The sequence below is a fragment of the Bufo bufo genome, chromosome 5, assembly GCF_905171765.1.
Source record: "Bufo bufo chromosome 5, aBufBuf1.1, whole genome shotgun sequence".
NCBI classification, from domain to species: Eukaryota; Metazoa; Chordata; class Amphibia; order Anura; family Bufonidae; genus Bufo; species Bufo bufo.
In genome coordinates, this window is record NC_053393.1 from 536,991,463 (window position 1) to 537,012,062 (window position 20,600).

The 20,600-nt window shown below is 43.1% G+C and overlaps 1 protein-coding gene across 1 annotated transcript in view; it reads right to left on the reverse strand.

The window, feature by feature from the left end:
• Positions 1-10,111: 10,111 nt before the first annotated feature.
• The window catches only part of VWDE (von Willebrand factor D and EGF domains), a 109,472-nt gene continuing 98,983 nt past the window's right edge, over positions 10,112-20,600 (reverse strand). The window contains exons 25-31 of the mRNA XM_040431275.1: positions 18,750-18,845; positions 18,114-18,209; positions 14,592-14,687; positions 13,576-13,671; positions 12,139-12,234; positions 11,927-12,030; positions 10,112-10,765 (exon numbers count right to left, since the gene is read on the reverse strand). Of these exons, the coding sequence (XP_040287209.1) occupies positions 10,751-10,765; positions 11,927-12,030; positions 12,139-12,234; positions 13,576-13,671; positions 14,592-14,687; positions 18,114-18,209; positions 18,750-18,845 (599 nt within the window). The 3' untranslated portion in view covers positions 10,112-10,750. The remainder of the gene's footprint in view (positions 10,766-11,926; positions 12,031-12,138; positions 12,235-13,575; positions 13,672-14,591; positions 14,688-18,113; positions 18,210-18,749; positions 18,846-20,600) is intronic.

Consider the following 20,600-nt stretch of genomic DNA (forward strand, 5'->3'; position numbering starts at 1 on the left):
TGCCTGTTATTTTTTTATTTTTGTGCTACTTTTTTCTAGTGCCTTTCCACAAATTTCTGCTGTCCAGATCTTCAAAGGAAGGCAGTTTTAAAGGGAAGTTTACAGAGACAATTTGTCCTAGAACCCTGGGGGAATCTTCCTGGACCCTCCTGACCATGATGTTCTTGGTGACCACAATCTGGGCATATCGCTCTTGTACTAGTAGCAATTTTTTTTTAACCCTTTAGACCCCCTGGTGCAATGGACCAAGACGAGTTCTTAGCCTAAAAACAGATAGTCGAAGCATATCTCGTTTCCCTTCTGTCCACCAGATGGCGCCGTGCTGCTACTTGGAATACGCCAACGGTCCTGGTTGCTGCAGGCCTGCCTCATGAAAAGAACCACCAAGGGGCGTGGCTAATGTACATTTGCATTTAAAGGGGCATTTCTGGGAGCAGTCCTTGGTTATGGGACTTCCAGAATTTAGGATTGATGGGTTCCTGTAGGTAAATTTAAGGATCTACGATCAGTCCCATCTTATCTGCTGAAGATTTTTATTATGCTTACAGGGGACCAAGGCAGAGAGGAGCGCCCTCTATTGGCCATGTGTGTATAAACCACTGGGATTTGGTCAAAGCCGCAAGGAGGAATAATAATTTGGGGTCTCCCAGATACAGCACATAGAGGACAGGTCATGGGTATAGCATTGGGTGGGGGGGGGGGGGGTTGACGGGTCCTGTGTAAAGGGGTCCCTTTATATTGCACATTAACCTGATACTTTTTTGCACACTCCCCCTCCTAAGAAATCCATGTAGCACTAATATTTGCAAATACTCCTAGCTAGGCAAGAAAGCCGTATCGAAAAGGAGGGTGGAAGAAATGTAAAATTAATTAAGAATGGAGTTGCCCTTTAAATGACCTACTAGTTGAAGGCTGCCATTTTTTAATATATATATTTTATTTTTTTGCCATATTGAAGTGAAATGGTGACGTGTTATGTAAAGAGTTCTGCACCAAACTCAATATCTTCAGGATATAATATAAAAAGCACTTATTTTGCGCCTGAATTTAAAAATGAAACTCCTTGAAATGAAGTTTTTCTGTCAAAATTTGTGTTCTTGATCAGCTCCCATTCACTCCATTGGTTTCTGACCCCCAGCAGCCAGCGGTCTTGTTTGAGACATGTGATCGAAATGTCAGAATAGTGAATTGCTGATTAAATCCTGTTAAAGGGGGACTCCGCCTACATTTATTTTGAGAAAAATCTGATTAATACAGGATCTTTCGATGAGGACTAGTCTGGTGTGACTGCTGCCAAACTGCTTATCACTGTTACGACTGTCATCACGAGTCATATTTGACTGACATATATATTGCTAAAAAAAAAAAAAATAAATGCACTGCCTAGCAACCAGTCTTTTCAAAACGGTTGTCAGGAAATATGTCCCTAGCAACCATGAGGATTGTTCAGTGAGCCGATTGCCAAACTGCTTCTCATTATTGGTACTGCAGATTCAACTATGGGATGAAGTTGAGTCATGTTTAGTCTTATTCCTAGAGAATATGCTGCCTAGCAACCATTCCTCAGGAAGGTTGTCCGTAGCAACCAGTCTTTAGATGAGGACTAGTCTTGTGTGCCTATGGCCAAAAACGCTTCTCACTATTGGTACTGCAGATTCAACTATGGGATGAAGTTGAGTCATGTTAAGGCTACTTTCACACTTGCGGCAGAGAGATCCGGCAAGCCGTTCCGTCGCCGGAACTGCCTGCCGGATCAGGCAAAATGTATGCTAACTGATGGCATTAGTAAGACTGATCAGGATCCTGATCAGTCTTAAAAATGCCTGATCAGTCGAAAAAATGCATTGAAATGCCGGATCCGTCTTTCCGGTGTCATCCGGCAAAAACGGATCCGGCATTTATTTTTTCACCTTTTTTTCAGTATGCGCATACCGGAAGGACGGATCCGGCATTCCGGTATTCTGAATGCCGGATCCGGCACTAATACATTCCTATGGGGAAAAATGCCTGATCCGGCATTCAGGCAAGTCTTCAGTTTTTTTAGCCGGAGATAAAACCGTAGCATGCTACGGTTTTCTCTTTTGCCTGATCAGTCAAAACGACTGAACTGAAGACATCCTGATGCAAACTGAACGGATTACTCTCCATTCAGAATGCATGGGGATAATCCTGATCAGTTCTTTTACGGTATAGAGCCCCTGTGACGGAACTCTATGCCGGAAAAGAACAACGCAAGTGTGAAAGTAGCCTTAGTCTTATTCCTAGAGAATATGCTGCCTAGCAACCATTCATTTCAATATCTTCATGAAGTTTGTCCCTAGCAACCAGTCTGTTCTTAGTTCGGCAGTAGTCATACCAGGCTAGTGCTCATCTGAGCGATCACTTTTGCTGCTGCCAATCCAGTTATGAGGAGAACAGCTCAGTCATGTTTGAAAGTAGCAATTAGTCTTTTTTAAAGGGGTTGTCCGAGTTATGGAAAAAAGAAATAAAAATATAGCACTGTAAGGCCTCATGCAGACGACCGTTGTTGTGTTCCGTGTCCGTTCCGTTTTCCGTGATTTTCTGCGGACCCATTGACTTTCAATGGGTCCGTTTGAAAACTCGGATAATGCACCGTTTGTCGTCTGTGATCCGTGTTTCCAGTCCGTCAAAAAAATAGGACCTGTCCTATTTTTTTTTTTCACGGACAACGGTTCGCGGACCCATTCAAGTCAATGGGTCCGTGAAAAAAGTCATTTTGGTCAACAGGAAGCATGTCCCTAGCAACCAGTCTTGAGCTCAATCCAGAATTGACACCAAATTAAGAGCAGAGAAAAGCCAAAAAGACTTGACAGGACTTATACCATGGCCTCTTACTACTCTATCAACCATATTTTTGAAAAAATAAATTTTGATGGAGATCCCCTTTAAGTAACATGGCTGCTATTGATGACCTGCCCACTATAGATAAAGATGGCTCACTGTTTAGGAAGGACTGAATGCCCTCATGATTTTTCCATGTAAATAGTGCGATCTTGGCGCACGCGAGTAAACCGCGCGACTCGTGTATTTTACGTAATTAATTAACAACACTAATGAGCTTGTGTGTTCGGTAATTGCAGTTCTGTTTCTATGGCACAAGTTACAATAAAGATTGTTGAAAAGTGACATCTGTCCCCGTTGTTTCATGTCCACCGGCGCCGGATCGGTCCATAGTGGGCCACGTACAGGACTTTTATTGTTAGGACTGCTATTGTGAGCCTGGAATAAAAATCTGCAGGTTATCTGCTACAGGTGAACATCTCGCCGCAGCGTTCTTGAGTGAAAACCTGCAGTTAAGGCCTCCTGCACACGAACGTATTTTTTTGCGGTCCGCAAAAACGGGTCCCGTTTTTCCGTGATCCGTGACCGTTTTTTTGTCCGTGGGTCTTCCTTGATTTTTGGAGGATCCACGGACATGAAAAAAAAGTCGTTTTGGTGTCCGCCTGGCCGTGCGGAGCCAAACGGATCCGTCCTGAATTACAATGCAAGTCAATGGGGACGGATCCGTTTGACGTTGACACAATATGGTGCAATTTCAAACGGATCCGTCCCCATTGACTTTCAATGTAAAGTCTGGAGTCCCTTTTATACCATCGGATCGGAGTTTTCTCCAATCCGATGGTATATTTTAACTTGAAGCGTCCCCATCACCATGGGAACGCCTCTATGTTAGAATATACTGTCGGATATGAGTTAGATCGTGAAACCTCATTTCCGACAGTATATTCTAACACAGAGGCGTTCCCATGGTGATGGGGACGCTTCTAGTTAGAATATACTACAAACTGTGTACATGACTGCTGCCTAGCAGCATCCGATCTCTTACAGGGGGCCGTGATCAGCACAATTAACCCCTCAGGTGCCGCACCTGAAGGGGTTAATTGTACTATCATATCCCCCTGTAAGAGATCAGGGCTGCCAGGCAGCAGGGGGCAGACCCCCCCCCCCTCCCCAGTTTGAATATCATTGGTGGCCAGTGCGGCCCCCCCCCTCCCCTTCCTCCCTCTATTGTAATAATTTGTTGGTGGCACAGTGTGCGCCCCCCCCCCCCTTCCTCCCTCTATTGTAATAAATCGTTGGTGGCACAGTGTGCGCCCCCCATTGGCCCCCCCCTCCCTCTATAGCATTAACAACATTGGTGGCCAGTGTGCGGCCTCCCATCTCCCCCCCCCGATCATTGGTGGCAGCGGGTTACTAGCAATAGTACAATAGTAAAAGATTCATACTTACCTGGGAGCTGCAATGTTCGTGTCCGGCCGGGAGCTCCTCCTACTGGTAAGTGACGGTTCATTTAGCAATGCGCCGCACAGACCTGTCACTTACAGTAGGTGGAGCTCCCGGCCGGACACTAACATCGCAGCAGCAGGTAAGTATGAATCTTCTACTATTGTACTATTGCTAAGTAACCATGGCAACCAGGACTGTAGTAGCGTCCTGGTTGCCATGGTTACCGATCGGAGCCCCAGCGATTAAACTGGGACTCCGATCTCGGAACTCCGCTGCCACCAATGATGGGGGGGGGGGGGGGAGATGGGAGGCCGCACACTGGCCACCAATGTTGTTAATGCTATAGAGGGAGGGGGGGGCCGATGGGGGGCGCACACTGTGCCACCAACGAATTATTGCAATAGAGGGAGGGAGGGGGGGGGCGCACACTGTGCCACCAACGAATTATTACAATAGAGGGAGGGGGGGGGGGCCGCACTGGCCACCAATGATATTCAAACTGGGGAGGGTCTGCCCCCTGCTGCCTGGCAGCCCTGATCTCTTACAGGGGGCCGTGATCAGCACAATTAACCCCTTCAGGTGCCGCACCTGAAGGGGTTAATTGTGCTGATCATGGCCCCCTGTAAGAGATCGGGTGCTGCCAGGCAGCAGGGGGGCAGTCTTGTACACAGTTTGTAGTGTATTCTAACTAGAAGCGTCCACATCACCATGGGAACGCTTCTGTGTTAGAATATACTGTCGGTTCTGAGTTTTCACGAAGTGAAAACTCAGCTTTGAAAAAGCTTTTATGCAGACGGATCTTCGGATCCGTCTGTATAAAAACTAACCTACGGATCACGGACACGGATGCCAATCTTGTGTGCATCCGTGTTCTTTTACGGACCCATTGACTTGAATGGGTCCGTGAACCGTTGGCCGTGAAAAAAATAGGACAGGTCATATTTTTTTCACGGCCAGGAAACACGGATCACGGATGCGGCTGCAAAACGGTGCATTTTCCGATTTTTCCACGGACCCATTGAAAGTCAATGGGTCCGCGAAAAAAAAACGGAAAACAGCACAACGGCCACGGGTGCACACAACGGTCGTGTGCAGGAGGCCTAACGCTACAAAACGTGTGTGAATTCAGCCTAAAACTGTAACATTGCAGTTCTTTATCGCACCAACAGATGGCGCTTAGATCACACAGTTGTGTCTGTCCGGTCCACTAGATACCACCTCACCAGACATGGAGGGGGCAGGAACCTGAGATCAGAGCCGTTTCCTGCTCTCCCTTTAATTAGCCATCACAGAAGTGGAAGGTATCTGACAACTGCCATGATAATTACAGTTGGAGCAGAACTGATTGCACCACATCTGATATCTCATGTGTCTGGACATGCATGGTTACAGTGTCTCGTTCTAGCAGACGCAAGTCTCTTTGCACCAGCAGAATGAAACAGTCTCGATCTACAAGGATCCTCAGTCCAGAAATCTTCAGACGTGATTTGAGCCTCGTGTATTGTTGGGAAGCCTGTGGCCATATAGAAGGTTCGCGTGTTTCTTGAAGACAACGCGAAGAGACCCAGGCAAAGAAATGGAGGACATTTCTTTCTCATACCAGCGTCTTTATCCAATATTGTATTGACAGTCGAATGTTGAGCAGAATATCTGAGTTATTTGAGGTAGCCATTTAGATTTTTGTATCCGGATGGTGTGGGTTTGGTAGCACAAGGGTAGTCTAATCCAGTGTTTCCCAACCAGTGTGCCTCCAGCTGTTGCAAAACTACAACTCCCAGCATGCCCACACAGCCAAAGGATGTCCGGGCATGCTGGCAGTTGTAGTTTTGCAACAGCTGGAGGCACACTGGTTGGGAAACACTGGAATCGTCAAATTGGTCATGCACATCAGATGTGATATCCACTATATGGAGAAAAGTACTGGGCCACACATTCTAGTCATTGACTTCAGGGGTTTAATTCATTCCCATTGCCACAAGTATATAAAATGCAGCCTGCCATTACCACAGGTGTATAAAATCCAGACCCCGACCATGCAGTCTGCCATTACCACAGGTGTATAAAATCCAGACCCCGACCATGCAGTCTGCCATTGCCACAGGTGTATAAAATCCAGACCCCGACCATGCAGTCTGCCATTGCCACAGGTGTATAAAATCCAGACCCCGACCATGCAGTCTGCCATTACCACAGGTGTATAAAGTCCAGACCCCGACCATGCAGTCTGCCATTACCACAGGTGTATAAAATCCAGACCCCGACCATGCAGTCTGCCATTGCCACAGGTGTATAAAATCCAGACCCCGACCATGCAGTCTGCCATTACCACAGGTGTCTAAAATCCAGCCCTGGCCATGCATTTGCCTGGCTGTGAAAGAATGGCTTGTTGTAAAGAGCTCCCTGAACTCCAGTGTAGTCCTGTAATAGGATGCCACCACTGCCACAAGTCACTTCCTGACATGTCTAACCTCCTAGATTTTCCACCATCATCAGTGAGTGGTTTTATTGTAAAGTGGAAGGAACCACACCAACTCAGCCACGAAGTGCAGACCACGTAAGGTTACAGAGCAGGGTCACTGAGTGCTGAGGAGCACAGTGCATACAAGTCACCAACACTCTGCTGACTCCATAACTGCAGAGTCCAGGAGTCTGGAACTCTTCTGCCATTAACATTAGCACGAGAACTGTGCTGTGCCGAGAGCTTTATGACAAGGGTTTCCATGGCTGAGCAGTTGTCTGCCAGCCTTACATGACAAAGTACAATGGAAGCATGGGATGGAGCAATGTAAAGCATGCCGCCACTGGACTCTGGAGCACTGGAAACCTCTTCGGTGGAGTGACCAATCGCTCTTCTCTGTCTGATGGATGAGTCTGGTGATTGCCGGGAGAATGTTACCTGCCTGACTGCATTGTGCCAGCTGTAAAGTCCTGCAGAGACCTGTTTGTCTCTCACTGGTTTCATCTGTATTATTACTTGTTCAGCTGTGTAGGACACATCCCTGGATGTACTCTATAATACTGCTCCTATGTACAGGATTATAACTACTATAATACTGCTCCTATGTACGGGATTATAACTACTATAATACTGCCTCCTATGTACAAGAATATAACTACTATAATACTGCTCCTATGTACAAGAATATAACTACTATAATACTGCTCCTATGTACAAGAATACAACTACTATAATACTGCTCCTATGTACAGGAATATAACTACTATAATACTGCCCCCATGTACAAGAATATAACTACTATAATACTGCTCCTATGTACAAGATTATAACTACTATAATACTGCTCCTATGTACAACAATATAACTACTATAATACTGCCTCCTATGTACAAGAATATAACTACTATAATACTGCCTCCTATGTACAAGAATATAACTACTATAATACTGCCTCCTATGTACAAGAATATAACTACTATAATACTGCCTCCTATGTACAAGAATATAACTACTATAATACTGCCTCCTATGTACAAGAATATAACTACTATAATACTGCCTCCTATGTACAAGAATATAACTACTATAATACTGCTCCTATGTACAAGAATATAACTACTATAATACTGCTCCTATGTACAAGAATATAACTACTATAATACTGCTCCTATGTACAAGAATATAACTACTATAATACTGCCTCCTATGTACAAGAATATAACTACTATAATACTGCCTCCTATGTACAAGAATATAACTACTATAATACTGTCTCCTATGTACAAGAATATAACTACTATAATACTGCTCCTATGTACAAGAATATAACTACTATAATACTGTCTCCTATGTACAAGAATATAACTACTATAATACTGCCTCCTATGTACAAGAATATAACTACTATAATACTGCTCCTATGTACAAGAATATAACTACTATAATACTGCCTCCTATGTACAGGAATATAACTACTATAATACTGCCTCCTATGTACAGGAATATAACTACTATAATACTGCCTCCTATGTACAAGAATATAACTACTATAATACTGCTCCTAGGTACAAGAATATAACTACTATAATACTGCTCCTAGGTACAAGAATATAACTACTATAATACTGCTCCTAGGTACAAGAATATAACTACTATAATACTGCTCCTAGGTACAAGAATATAACTACTATAATACCGCTCCTATGTACAAGAATATAACTACTATGATACCGCTCCTATGTACAAGAATATAACTACTATAATACTGCTCCTATGTACAAGAATATAACTACTATAATACTGCCTCCTATGTACAAGAATATAACTACTATAATACTGCTCCTATGTACAAGAATATAACTACTATAATACTGCCTCCTATGTATAAGAATATAACTACTATAATACTGCTCCTATGTACAAGAATATAACTACTATAATACTGTCTCCTATGTACAAGAATATAACTACTATAATACTGCCTCCTATGTACAAGAATATAACTACTATAATACTGCTCCTATGTACAAGAATATAACTACTATAATACTGCCTCCTATGTACAAGAATATAACTACTATAATACTGCTCCTATGTACAAGAATATAACTACTATAATACTGCTCCTATGTACAAGAATATAACTACTATAATACTGTCTCCTATGTACAAGAATATAACTACTATAATACTGCCTCCTATGTACAAGAATATAACTACTATAATACTGCTCCTATGTACAAGAATATAACTACTATAATACTGCCTCCTATGTACAGGAATATAACTACTATAATACTGCCTCCTATGTACAGGAATATAACTACTATAATACTGCCTCCTATGTACAGGAATATAACTACTATAATACTGCTCCTATGTACAAGAATATAACTACTATAATACTGCCTCCTATGTACAAGAATATAACTACTATAATACTGCTCCTAGGTACAAGAATATAACTACTATAATACTGCTCCTAGGTACAAGAATATAACTACTATAATACTGCTCCTATGTACAAGAATATAACTACTATGATACTGCTCCTATGTACAAGAATATAACTACTATAATACTGCCTCCTATGTACAAGAATATAACTACTATAATACTGCTCCTATGTACAAGAATATAACTACTATAATACTGCCTCCTATGTACAATAATATAACTACTATAATACTGCCTCCTATGTACAAGAATATAACTACTATAATACTGTCTCCTATGTACAAGAATATAACTACTATAATACTGCCTCCTATGTACAGGAATATAACTACTATAATACTGCCTCCTATGTACAGGAATATAACTACTATAATACTGCCTCCTATGTACAAGAATATAACTACTATAATACTGCTCCTAGGTACAAGAATATAACTACTATAATACTGCTCCTATGTACAAGAATATAACTACTATAATACTGCTGCTATGTACAAGAATATAACTACTATAATACTGCCTCCTATGTACAAGAATATAACTACTATAATACTGCTCCTATGTACAAGAATATAACTACTATAATACTGCTCCTATGTACAAGAATATAACTACTATAATACTGCTCCTATGTACAAGAATATATAACTACTATAATACTGCTTCTATGTACAAGAATATAACTACTATAATACTGCCTCCTATGTACAAGAATATAACTACTATAATACTGCTCCTATATACAAGAATATAACTACTATAATACTGCCTCCTATGTACAAGAATATAACTACTATAATACTGCTCCTATATACAAGAATATAACTACTATAATACTGCTCCTAGGTACAGGAATATAATTCCTACAATTCTGCAGCTGCACTATAGGACTGACACTGGTGTTCGGATTGTAGTGCTGTAATACACAGACGTAGAAGTTTGTATTTATTACAGATCAGTGTTATGCATATAATAGATAACAGAACATTTCTTGTCTTTACCATGAATTATTTACATCTTTTTCGCACAGACTTCCAGGGCTCGTTGTCTGATGGGATGTAGCACACGTCCCAGTCTAATGATCTTTTGCTAGTTTTCTGTAAAATGTCCTGGACACGTAGTGGAGGTAATGTCCAGTGCATTTTACGGAAAATGTCACGATCGTATGGTTTGTCCTCCGCAGTTTTACGTAACCCTGCAGATCAGCTTTATTATTAATGGAAACAATACACATCTTAGTCTCAATGTACAAAATAACAAGTTTAGCTCTGCTACATCCGTATCCGACCGGCCACTGTTCTCACTTACAGTTTACAAGGCCGCAGCGGTACGCATTTACATGTGCCGTGTTATGGAAATGCCCATTTCTATACATGAAGGAATCGATGGCGTTCTCCGGTCCCGATATCGTTCCGCCCGGGGTTCGTTGTGCTACTAAATACAAAGTTCTTCTCTTCTATCCGAGCAGCTGAGACATCTTCATTCTCTGCGCCCTCTCAACGTGTGACCTTCTCCTGTCACATGTTCCTCTAAGTTATAGTCCTGTGGTCGATCAGTAATGCCAACGTTCTCCACAAGTCCGCAGGTTCATCCTCGCAACGCCTAGAAATTCAAGAAATATAAGGAAATAATCCCTGACGACCTGGTGGCTGCACATTAAAGGGGTTGTCCTCCCATCTAGGGCACTGATGGCGTATGGCTTATTATCAACGTCAGATAATTGCAGGTCCCACTTCTGGATGACCTCAGACTTTGATAGACAATGCGGCTAAAGCTGGAGCCCATGATCATAGGTGTGTCCTGATGGAATCGAAGTGCAGTGTAAAGCATGGAGGAGGGACAGAAGCTATACTGACTCAGATCAACTTCAGACTACCTCAGACTTTGATAGACAATGCGGCTAAAGCTGGAGCCCATGATCATAGGTGTGTCCTGATGGAATCGAAGTGCAGTGTAAAGCATGGAGGAGGGACAGAAGCTATACTGACTCAGATCAACTTCAGACTACCTCAGAGTTTAATAGACAATGCGGCTAAAGCTGAAGTGCATGATCATAGGTGTGTCCTGATGGAATCGAAGTGCAGTGTAAAGCATGGAGGAGGGACAGAAGCTATTCTGAGACAGGTCAACTTCAGACTACCACAGACCTCAATAGATCATGCGGCTAAGCTGGAGTCACTGAGGTGCAGTGAAAAGGATGGAGGAGGGACAGAATCTACGATGAATCAGAATGTCCTCTTCAGACTACCTCAGACTCTAATAGACTATGCAGCTAAGCAGGAGTCCTGATGGAACAGGGGTGCAGTATAAAGCATGGAGTAGGAACAGAATCTATGACGAAACAGGTTGTCAGCCTCGTACTCTAATAGACAATGAAGCTAAGCTGGAGTCATCAGTCCTATCTCTGCATACAACCAAAGCTGCTGCTGCTGCAGTGTAAAGCATGATGGAAGGAGAGAGCTGAATGATGGAAGTAGGAAATTCTCAGACTACCTCCGATTACAATGGACTGTGCAGCTAAGCTGGAGTCACTGGTCGTAGCTGTAACGTGAAAAGCATATAGGATAGACAGCAAAGCCAATAGTGCAACTAAGTTAGAGTCGCCAGCTGTGTGACCAAATGGAGCAGAACTGCAGTATAAAGCATGGTGGAGGGACAAAGAAACTATGAACTGGCAGAATTCGGATTTAAACTTTTCTGACTATTTCTGGATTCTGAATGATGTTTTTCTTCCATTGTGTGCTTCCAGAAGCGACTACTTACCTGTAATCTGTGCCCACACGTGACTCCGGTATAGCCAGGGCGACAGGAACACACGTTGGGAGCCGTGCAGCGCCCGCCGTACAGACACTTGTAATTGCAGACGGCTGAAGAAATAGTAAAAAAACACATAAAAGGTAGAAAATTTTTATTCCAGAACATTCGGAAACTGTGAAGCAATCACTGTAGGGGGGGGGGGGGCTGGTATCACTTACGCGTCTGGCACTGAGCCCCTTCCCACTCGGCCGGGCACTGACAGGTATTTGGGCCGATACATTCGCCCCCATTCTTACATTTCTGGAGACAGATTGCTGGGGGAAACACGAAAGCGCAATTAATTAACAAAATATACAAAAGACCTAATATAAACTCGCATTGTACGGCGTGCGAGCCTGTCTGACTCAGCCCCGGGGTAGGTTATTTCTACGGAAGATGAATGGGACTAATTACCAGGGGTGGACGGAACGAGCTGTGATCCCATGAGGCTACATTTGGCCCCATATAGACCATAGTAGTCGCAGCAGCTTCCACTTACAAAGGCATAGAAACAACGGGTAACATTCTGGATACCTGCAGCCACCACCAGGGGGAGCTCACCACAAATCTCATTACTATCAATGGGAATATAGTAAAGTATAATTTAGGTCCTTGAGGACAGGGTTAATTGTTACCTAGTCTTGGGGGGGGTGGCAATAACTTTACAGCATACACCAATCATTATAAATGTCGTTATAATTGTATTGCCCAAGTTGCTATGGATGTGACAAGACCAAACATATTCGACTTTTAATGTTATTTATTTTACTTTTTTTTATTTATTTTGTCTATTATTTTTATTTATTTTTTTAGATTTTTTTCAAACTACAAAGTACTGGCATATCCAGCATCTATACATCCTAATAGTATGGACTACAACGAACAATGAATTTTTAGAGATTTTTATTTTTATTTTTTTCACTTTCCATGTCGCTCTCTATTTGAACTGGCCTAAATATGTGAAGATCTTCCGGTTCTTTTAGTGCGGTCACATGGGCCAAAAACACAATGGGCAAGTGCTGACCCCATTGACTTTAATGGGACATATTTCTAGGCATGCTCTGTGAGGGGTCATTGTGCAGGGAGGAGGAGTAGATAAGATGATGATCAACGGATGCGAATGGTGGGTCCTGTGTGTTCTCCACAGAGGTGGTACCTGTCATTGTGATCCTGCCTGGGATGATCATGAGATGGCTACTGAAATGTTACCCGTACAGAACCAGAAGCCTCAACATTATTATGAGGCCTAGTGGTCAGTGCAGAAACTGCATGATTAGCCAGGATCGGAAATACATGGCCACTTTCAGCATCACACCTGTCAGGAACTGCAGCTCAGCCCCATAGAAGCAATCGGAGCCCGCCTGCAATACCTCACACCACCTGTGGACAGGAGAGGCGCTGTTTTTGGAAGAAAGCAGCCATGCAATTTTAATTCAGAATAACCACTTTAACTATAGGTGGTGCAGATTCGTGCTGAGCACCCAAGAGCCTGTCTGCAGCATAAAAGGGCAGCGAATGGCTGCGATAGTAACAGAAACACGCTGTGAGAAGGCCAGATCCCGCTGCCCTTGTGGAGATCCGCCATTCTCTCTCACGTTTATGTCTGAACTTCTTACGTATGCTGCATCGTTTCCCCTTCCAGCCCGATGGACAGGAGCAGATATTGGGTCCCACGCATTTCCCTCCGTTCATACAGGTCGGGTCACAGACACCTGGGAAGCAAACAGTTAATATTTTCAGTTTCAATGAGTTCCGCCACTTTAAATTTCAACATTTCTCAGTTTCTACTTGCTGTCAGTGAACGAGGGCTATCCTGTTTGCGTCCAGAATGTTAAAATCTCATGCAGACCCCATACTTCTCACAGCAGACGGTTCGTTAATTTCACAGCTAGTACAAACGATATGAGGTAAACACGTCGGTGGCGCCAATGTCTCTCCGATCCTGGATGGTTTGTTACAATGTATCAGCCAAACTGTTTACCTCACAGAGAGATGGATACAATTGTCATACTCTCTCAGCTGGGAGAATCATTCACTGAGTACATCATTCACTGACAGCAAGCAGGAACCTTCAAACTAGTGGTGACCTGGAAAGTAGATTAGAAAGCTGTTAAACTTTTCATTATTATTTGTTTAAAAGGGGTTTTCACAGAATCAAAAACTGCCATCTGCCCGCATGGGAAGGTGATGTGTCTGACTGATGGAGGTCTGACTGTTGGGACCCCCACAAAACATGAGGATGGGGGTCTGATAACCCCTGATTAAATAGAGCAGTACCGCCGCTCCATTCATAGTCTATAGCAGGGATGGCCAAGCTGAGGCTCTCCAGCTGTTGCAAAACTACAACTCCCAGCATGTCTACATCTAGTATCCTTCAGCAGGGCATGGTGGGAGTTGTAGTTTTACAACAGCTGGAGAGCCGCAGGTTGGCCATGCCTGGTCTACGGAAGTCTGCATGCTGAACCCCTGTCCATTCATTTCAGGGGTAAAGGCCCCCCCCATGCTCGTGATTGTGGGGTTCCCATTGGTCAGAACCCCTAATCGAATACTATAGATGGAGAGTCATTTCTTATAGCTGGCATACCCCTTCATGGTCCAGACAATGTAATGCTTGAGACTCGGGGTCACTTACTTGTCTGACATCTTTTTCCAGTGTAGCCTTCAGGACAACTGCAGATATTATTCCTCATGCACTGACCGCCATTCTTACATGATGGACTGCAGATCGCTGTAAGATATCATCAGTTACTGGCAAATTCACATACTATGTGCCTTAGGGGTCATGCACACACGGCTGTACCATATTCAGGCACCAGCCATTTTTGCACCGTATCATGGATGCGAACCCATTCATTGGAATAGGTCAGCAATCCGGAAGCTGCGGTGCGGAATGGCGACAAGGAATCCCACAGAAGCACTCTGTAGTGCTTCCGTGGGGTTTCTGTCCGTGCCTCCAGAGCTGCACTCACTATTCTGCTGGTGCAGTCACTGTGTACATACATTACTTATCCTGTACTGATCCTGAGTTACATCCTGTATTATACTCCAGAGCTGCACTCACTATTCTGCTGGTGCAGTCAATGTGCACATATATTACATTACTTATCCTGTAATGATCCTGCGTTATATCATGTATTATACTCCAGAGCTGCACTCACTATTCTGCTGGTGCAGTCACTGTGTACATATATTACATTACTTATCCTGTACTGATCCTGAGTTACATCCTGTATTATACTCCAGAGCTGCACTCACTATTCTGCTGGTGCAGTCAATGTGCACATATATTACATTACTTATCCTGTAATGATCCTGAGTTACATCATGTATTATACTCCAGAGCTGCACTCACTATTCTGCTGGTGCAGTCACTGTGTACATATATTACATTACTTATCCTGTACTGATCCTGAGTTACATCCTGTGTTATACTCCAGAGCTGCGCTCATTATTCTGCTGGTGGAGTCACTGTGTACATACATTACTTATCCTGTACTGATCATGAGTTACATCCTGTATTATACTCCAGAGCTGCGCTCACTATTCTGCTGGTGGAGTCACTGTGTACATACATTACTTATCCTGTACTGATCCTGATTTACATCCTGTATTATACTCCAGAGCTGCACTCACTATTCTTCTGGTGCAGTCACTATGTACATACATTACTTATCCTGTACTGATCCTGAGTTACATCATGTATCATACTCCAGAGCTGCACTCACTATTCTGCTGGTGCAGTCACTGTGTACATATATTACATTACTTATCCTGTACTGATCCTGAGTTACATCATGTATTATACTCCAGAGCTGCACTCACTATTCTGCTGGTGGAGTCACTGTGTACATACATTACATTACTTATCCTGTACTGATCCTGAGTTACATCCTGTATTATACCCCAGAGCTGCACTCACTATTCTGCTGGTGCAGTCACGGTGTACATACATTACTTATCCTGTACTGATCCTGGGTTGCATCCTGTATTATACTCCAGAGCTGCACTCACTATTCTGCTGGTGCAGTCACTGTGTACATACATTACATTACTTATCCTGTACTGATCCTGAGTTACATCCTGTATTATACTCCAGAGCTGCACTCACTATTCTGCTGGTGCAGTCAATGTGCACATATATTACATTACTTATCCTGTACTGATCCTGCGTTATATCATGTATTATACTCCAGAGCTGCACTCACTATTCTGCTGGTGCAGTCACTGTGTACATATATTACATTACTTATCCTGTACTGATCCTGAGTTACATCCTGTATTATACTCCAGAGCTGCACTCACTATTCTGCTGGTGCAGTCAATGTGCACATATATTACATTACTTATCCTGTAATGATCCTGCGTTATATCATGTATTATACTCCAGAGCTGCACTCACTATTCTGCTGGTGCAGTCACTGTGTACATATATTACATTACTTATCCTGTACTGATCCTGAGTTACATCATGTATTATACTCCAGAGCTGCGCTCATTATTCTGCTGGTGGAGTCACTGTGTACATACCTTACTTATCCTGTACTGATCATGAGTTACATCCTGTATTATACTCCAGAGCTGCGCTCACTATTCTGCTGGTGGAGTCACTGTGTACATACATTACTTATCCTGTACTGATCCTGATTTACATCCTGTATTATACTCCAGAGCTGCACTCACTATTCTTCTGGTGCAGTCACTATGTACATACATTACTTATCCTGTACTGATCCTGAGTTACATCATGTATCATACTCCAGAGCTGCACTCACTATTCTGCTGGTGCAGTCACTGTGTACATATATTACATTACTTATCCTGTACTGATCCTGAGTTACATCATGTATTATACTCCAGAGCTGCACTCACTATTCTGCTGGTGGAGTCACTGTGTACATACATTACATTACTTATCCTGTACTGATCCTGAGTTACATCCTGTATTATACCCCAGAGCTGCACTCACTATTCTGCTGGTGCAGTCACTGTGTACATACATTACTTATCCTGTACTGATCCTGGGTTGCATCCTGTATTATACTCCAGAGCTGCACTCACTATTCTGCTGGTGCAGTCACTGTGTACATACATTACAATACTTATCCTGTACTGATCCTGAGTTACATCCTGTATTATACTCCAGAGCTGCACTCACTATTCTGCTGGTGCAGTCACTGTGTACATACATTACTTATCCTGTTCTGATCCTGAGTTACATCCTGTATTATACTCCAGAGCTGCACTCACTATTCTGCTGGTGCAGTCACTGTGTACATACATTACTTATCCTGTACTGATCCTGAGTTACATCCTGTATTATACTCCAGAGCTGCACTCACTATGTACATACATTACATTACTTATCCTGTACTGATCCTGAGTTACATCCTGTATTATACTCCAGAGCTGCACTCACTATTCTGCTGGTGCAGTCACTGTGTACATACATTACTTATCCTGTACTGATCCTGAGTTACATCCTGTATTATACTCCAGAGCTGCACTCACTATTCTGCTGGTGCAGTCACTGTGTACATACATTACATTACTTATCCTGTACTGATCCTGAGTTACATCCTGTATTATACTCCAGAGCTGCACTCACTATTCTGCTGATGCAGTCACGGTGTACATATATTACATTACTTATCCTGTACTGATCCTCAGTTACATCCTGTATTATACTCCAGAGCTGCACTCACTATTCTGCTGGTGCAGTCACTGTGTACATACATTACATTACTTATCCTGTACTGATCCTGAGTTACATCCTGTATTATACTCCAGAGCTGCACTCACTATTCTGCTGATGCAGTCACGGTGTACATATATTACATTACTTATCCTGTACTGATCCTCAGTTACATCCTGTATTATACTCCAGAGCTGCACTCACTATTCTACTGGTGCAGTCACTGTGTACATACATTACATTACTTATCCTGTACTGATCCTGAGTTACATCCTGTATTATACTCCAGAGCTGCGCTCACTATTCTGCTGATGCAGTCACGGTGTACATACATTACTTATCCTATACTGATCCTGAGTTACATCCTGTATTATACTCCAGAGCTGCACTCACTATTCTGCTGATGCAGTCACGGTGTACATATATTACATATACTCAGCTGTACATAATATTATGACTCACCATTCTGACATTGAACACCAAAAAATCCGTTCGGACAGAGGCAGATATTGGACCGCAGGCAGGCTCCCCCGTTGAGGCACAGGGGCTGGCACAGCGCTAGAACGGAATCCAATGAACAGTTACCACATTAATATCCACATAGATTCTCTTACAGGAATCCGCTTACTTTTTCTGGTATCAGTTTCCCATTAGCTTTGCTCCATTGTGACACAGCCATGATCAGTGACTCCAGCCTAGCTGCATTGTCTGATGGAGTCTATGGCAATTCTAAGCTCCTGTGTAATAAGAGACTCAGAGTGCTGCTCTGTCTCACACTATTCTTTACACTGCAGCTCTGCTTGTTCAGATTGGCTGCTGTGTATATGCACAAGCCCAGCAGAAAATCCATGCACCTTTACAGCAATGCGTCCTCAATATCTACCCAATACCTTTACAGAGTATCCAAAATAAAAGACTATCGTGTAAACTCAGCTCCTTAACCACTTAAACGCTGGATATTCTTTGGTCCACTCTTGGGTTAAGGATCTCTTCCTAGAAAATGGGGGATATAGGCTGTTGCCCACTTTGGCAACTCCATAGCTGGCTCTAAATTTTGCTCAAAGCAATTATTACCCAGTGCACCATAGTTAAACTTACCTGTGCCGCAGGTAGGTCCACCCCAGCCAGGTTTGCACTTGCACACATCGGGGGCTACACATTCACCACCATTTTCACAGTGACGGTTGCACACCACTAATAAAATTAAAAAAAAGTGTATTACTAAGAAATACTGTCAAACTAAAAAAGTATCAGACTGATGATGTCATACAATCAAAACATATTGGACTGATGATGTCATACCATAGAAAAGTATAGGTCTGAATATGTCATACTATACAAACGAAGGATCAGTCAGATGATGTCATACAATGAAAACGTATAGGACCGATAATGTCATACAATAGAAAGTATAGGTCTGATGATGTCATGCCATTTAAAAAGTATCAAAATGATGATGTCATACAATAGAAAGTATCAGACTGATTATGTCATACTGTAAGGCCTCTTGCACACGGCCGTATGTATTTTGCGGTTCGCAAAAAACGGATCCGCAAAAGATACGGATGACATCCGTGTGCATTCCGTATTTTACGGAACAGAACATCTGGCCCCTAATAGAATAGCACTATCCTTGTCCGTAACGCGGGCAATAATAGGACAAGTTCTATCTCTTAACGGAATGGATACATGGAAACGGAATGCACACAGAGTACATTCCGTTTTTTTTTCAAAACTTTTGAAATGAATGGTTCCTCATACGGACCGCAAACGGAAAACGCAAAAACGGAACGGAAACGGAAATAAAACATGCAAGGTCTGTCACCTTATGAAAGGAAATGCACCAATAAAAACAATAGAAAGTGCTAAAAATGCTAAAGGTGTGATTGACTTCATAAAATGCCCATGTAAGAAAGTTGATGTGGGCAGAACCAAAAGAACACTGCAGACCAGAATAGGGGAACACATTAAAAACATAATAAAAAAATTTGAGGGCCATCCTCTTTCACGCCACTTTAAATACAAACATGGGGGGGATTTTTTTTAATTTTTTTTGGGGGGGGGGGTGGTCAATTTTTGGAGCATTAGAACAAATAAAACCTGATCATAGAGGAGGGGATTATATCAAATAAGGCTCCTTTCACATTAGCGGCAGGGGAGTCCGGCAGGCTGTTCCGGTGGGTGAACAGCCTGCCGGATCCGTTCTGCCGGATCCGTTAGGCTGCCGGACTAAAACTACGACATGCAGTACTTTTAGTGCGCTGCCGTGCTGCCGCCGGAACTCCACCCCTGCCCCCATTATAGTCTATGGGGACGGAGCGGCAGTCTGGGGGGCACATGTGAATTAGCGGCAGGACGGATCCCCGGACTCCCCTGCCGCTAGTGTGAAACCGCTAGTCTTGCTCCCTAGGATTACCAAGCGTGGTTTCCTTCGCGTGCACGTGTCAGCGGTCTTTTTTATCCACAGATCTACCTACAGCCTCCTCCTGACATGTCTGTTTTAGCACTTACTTACATCCCCCATGTAATAGTAATTCTGGAGCATATGTTCCTATGATTCTATGATGTGCCATTCCTTTATTATCCCTTCTAGAAGTTATGAATGGGTTGCTAGCAATTAGCAATGAAGGTCCAGCCGGGTGTTACCAATTAAAAGGGGGGGGAGGGGTTGTCCCTGCATAGTCAATTCATAACTTGTAGCAGGAATCATAAAGGAATGGCACAACACAGAGTCAAAAGAATAGATGCTCCAGAATTGTTATTACACAGAGGATGAAAGTAGTTACTACTAGAAACATGTCAGGAGAGGGTACAGCTCCTCGGGTACTGAGCTATTTGCCCACAGTGGCCACGACAAGATCTCTGCTAGGACCCTCTGCTCTTGGTGCTCCGTCATTTGGACATGATCAGAATGTGGTTTCAGCCACTAGGGGGAGCTCACTCCCCTAG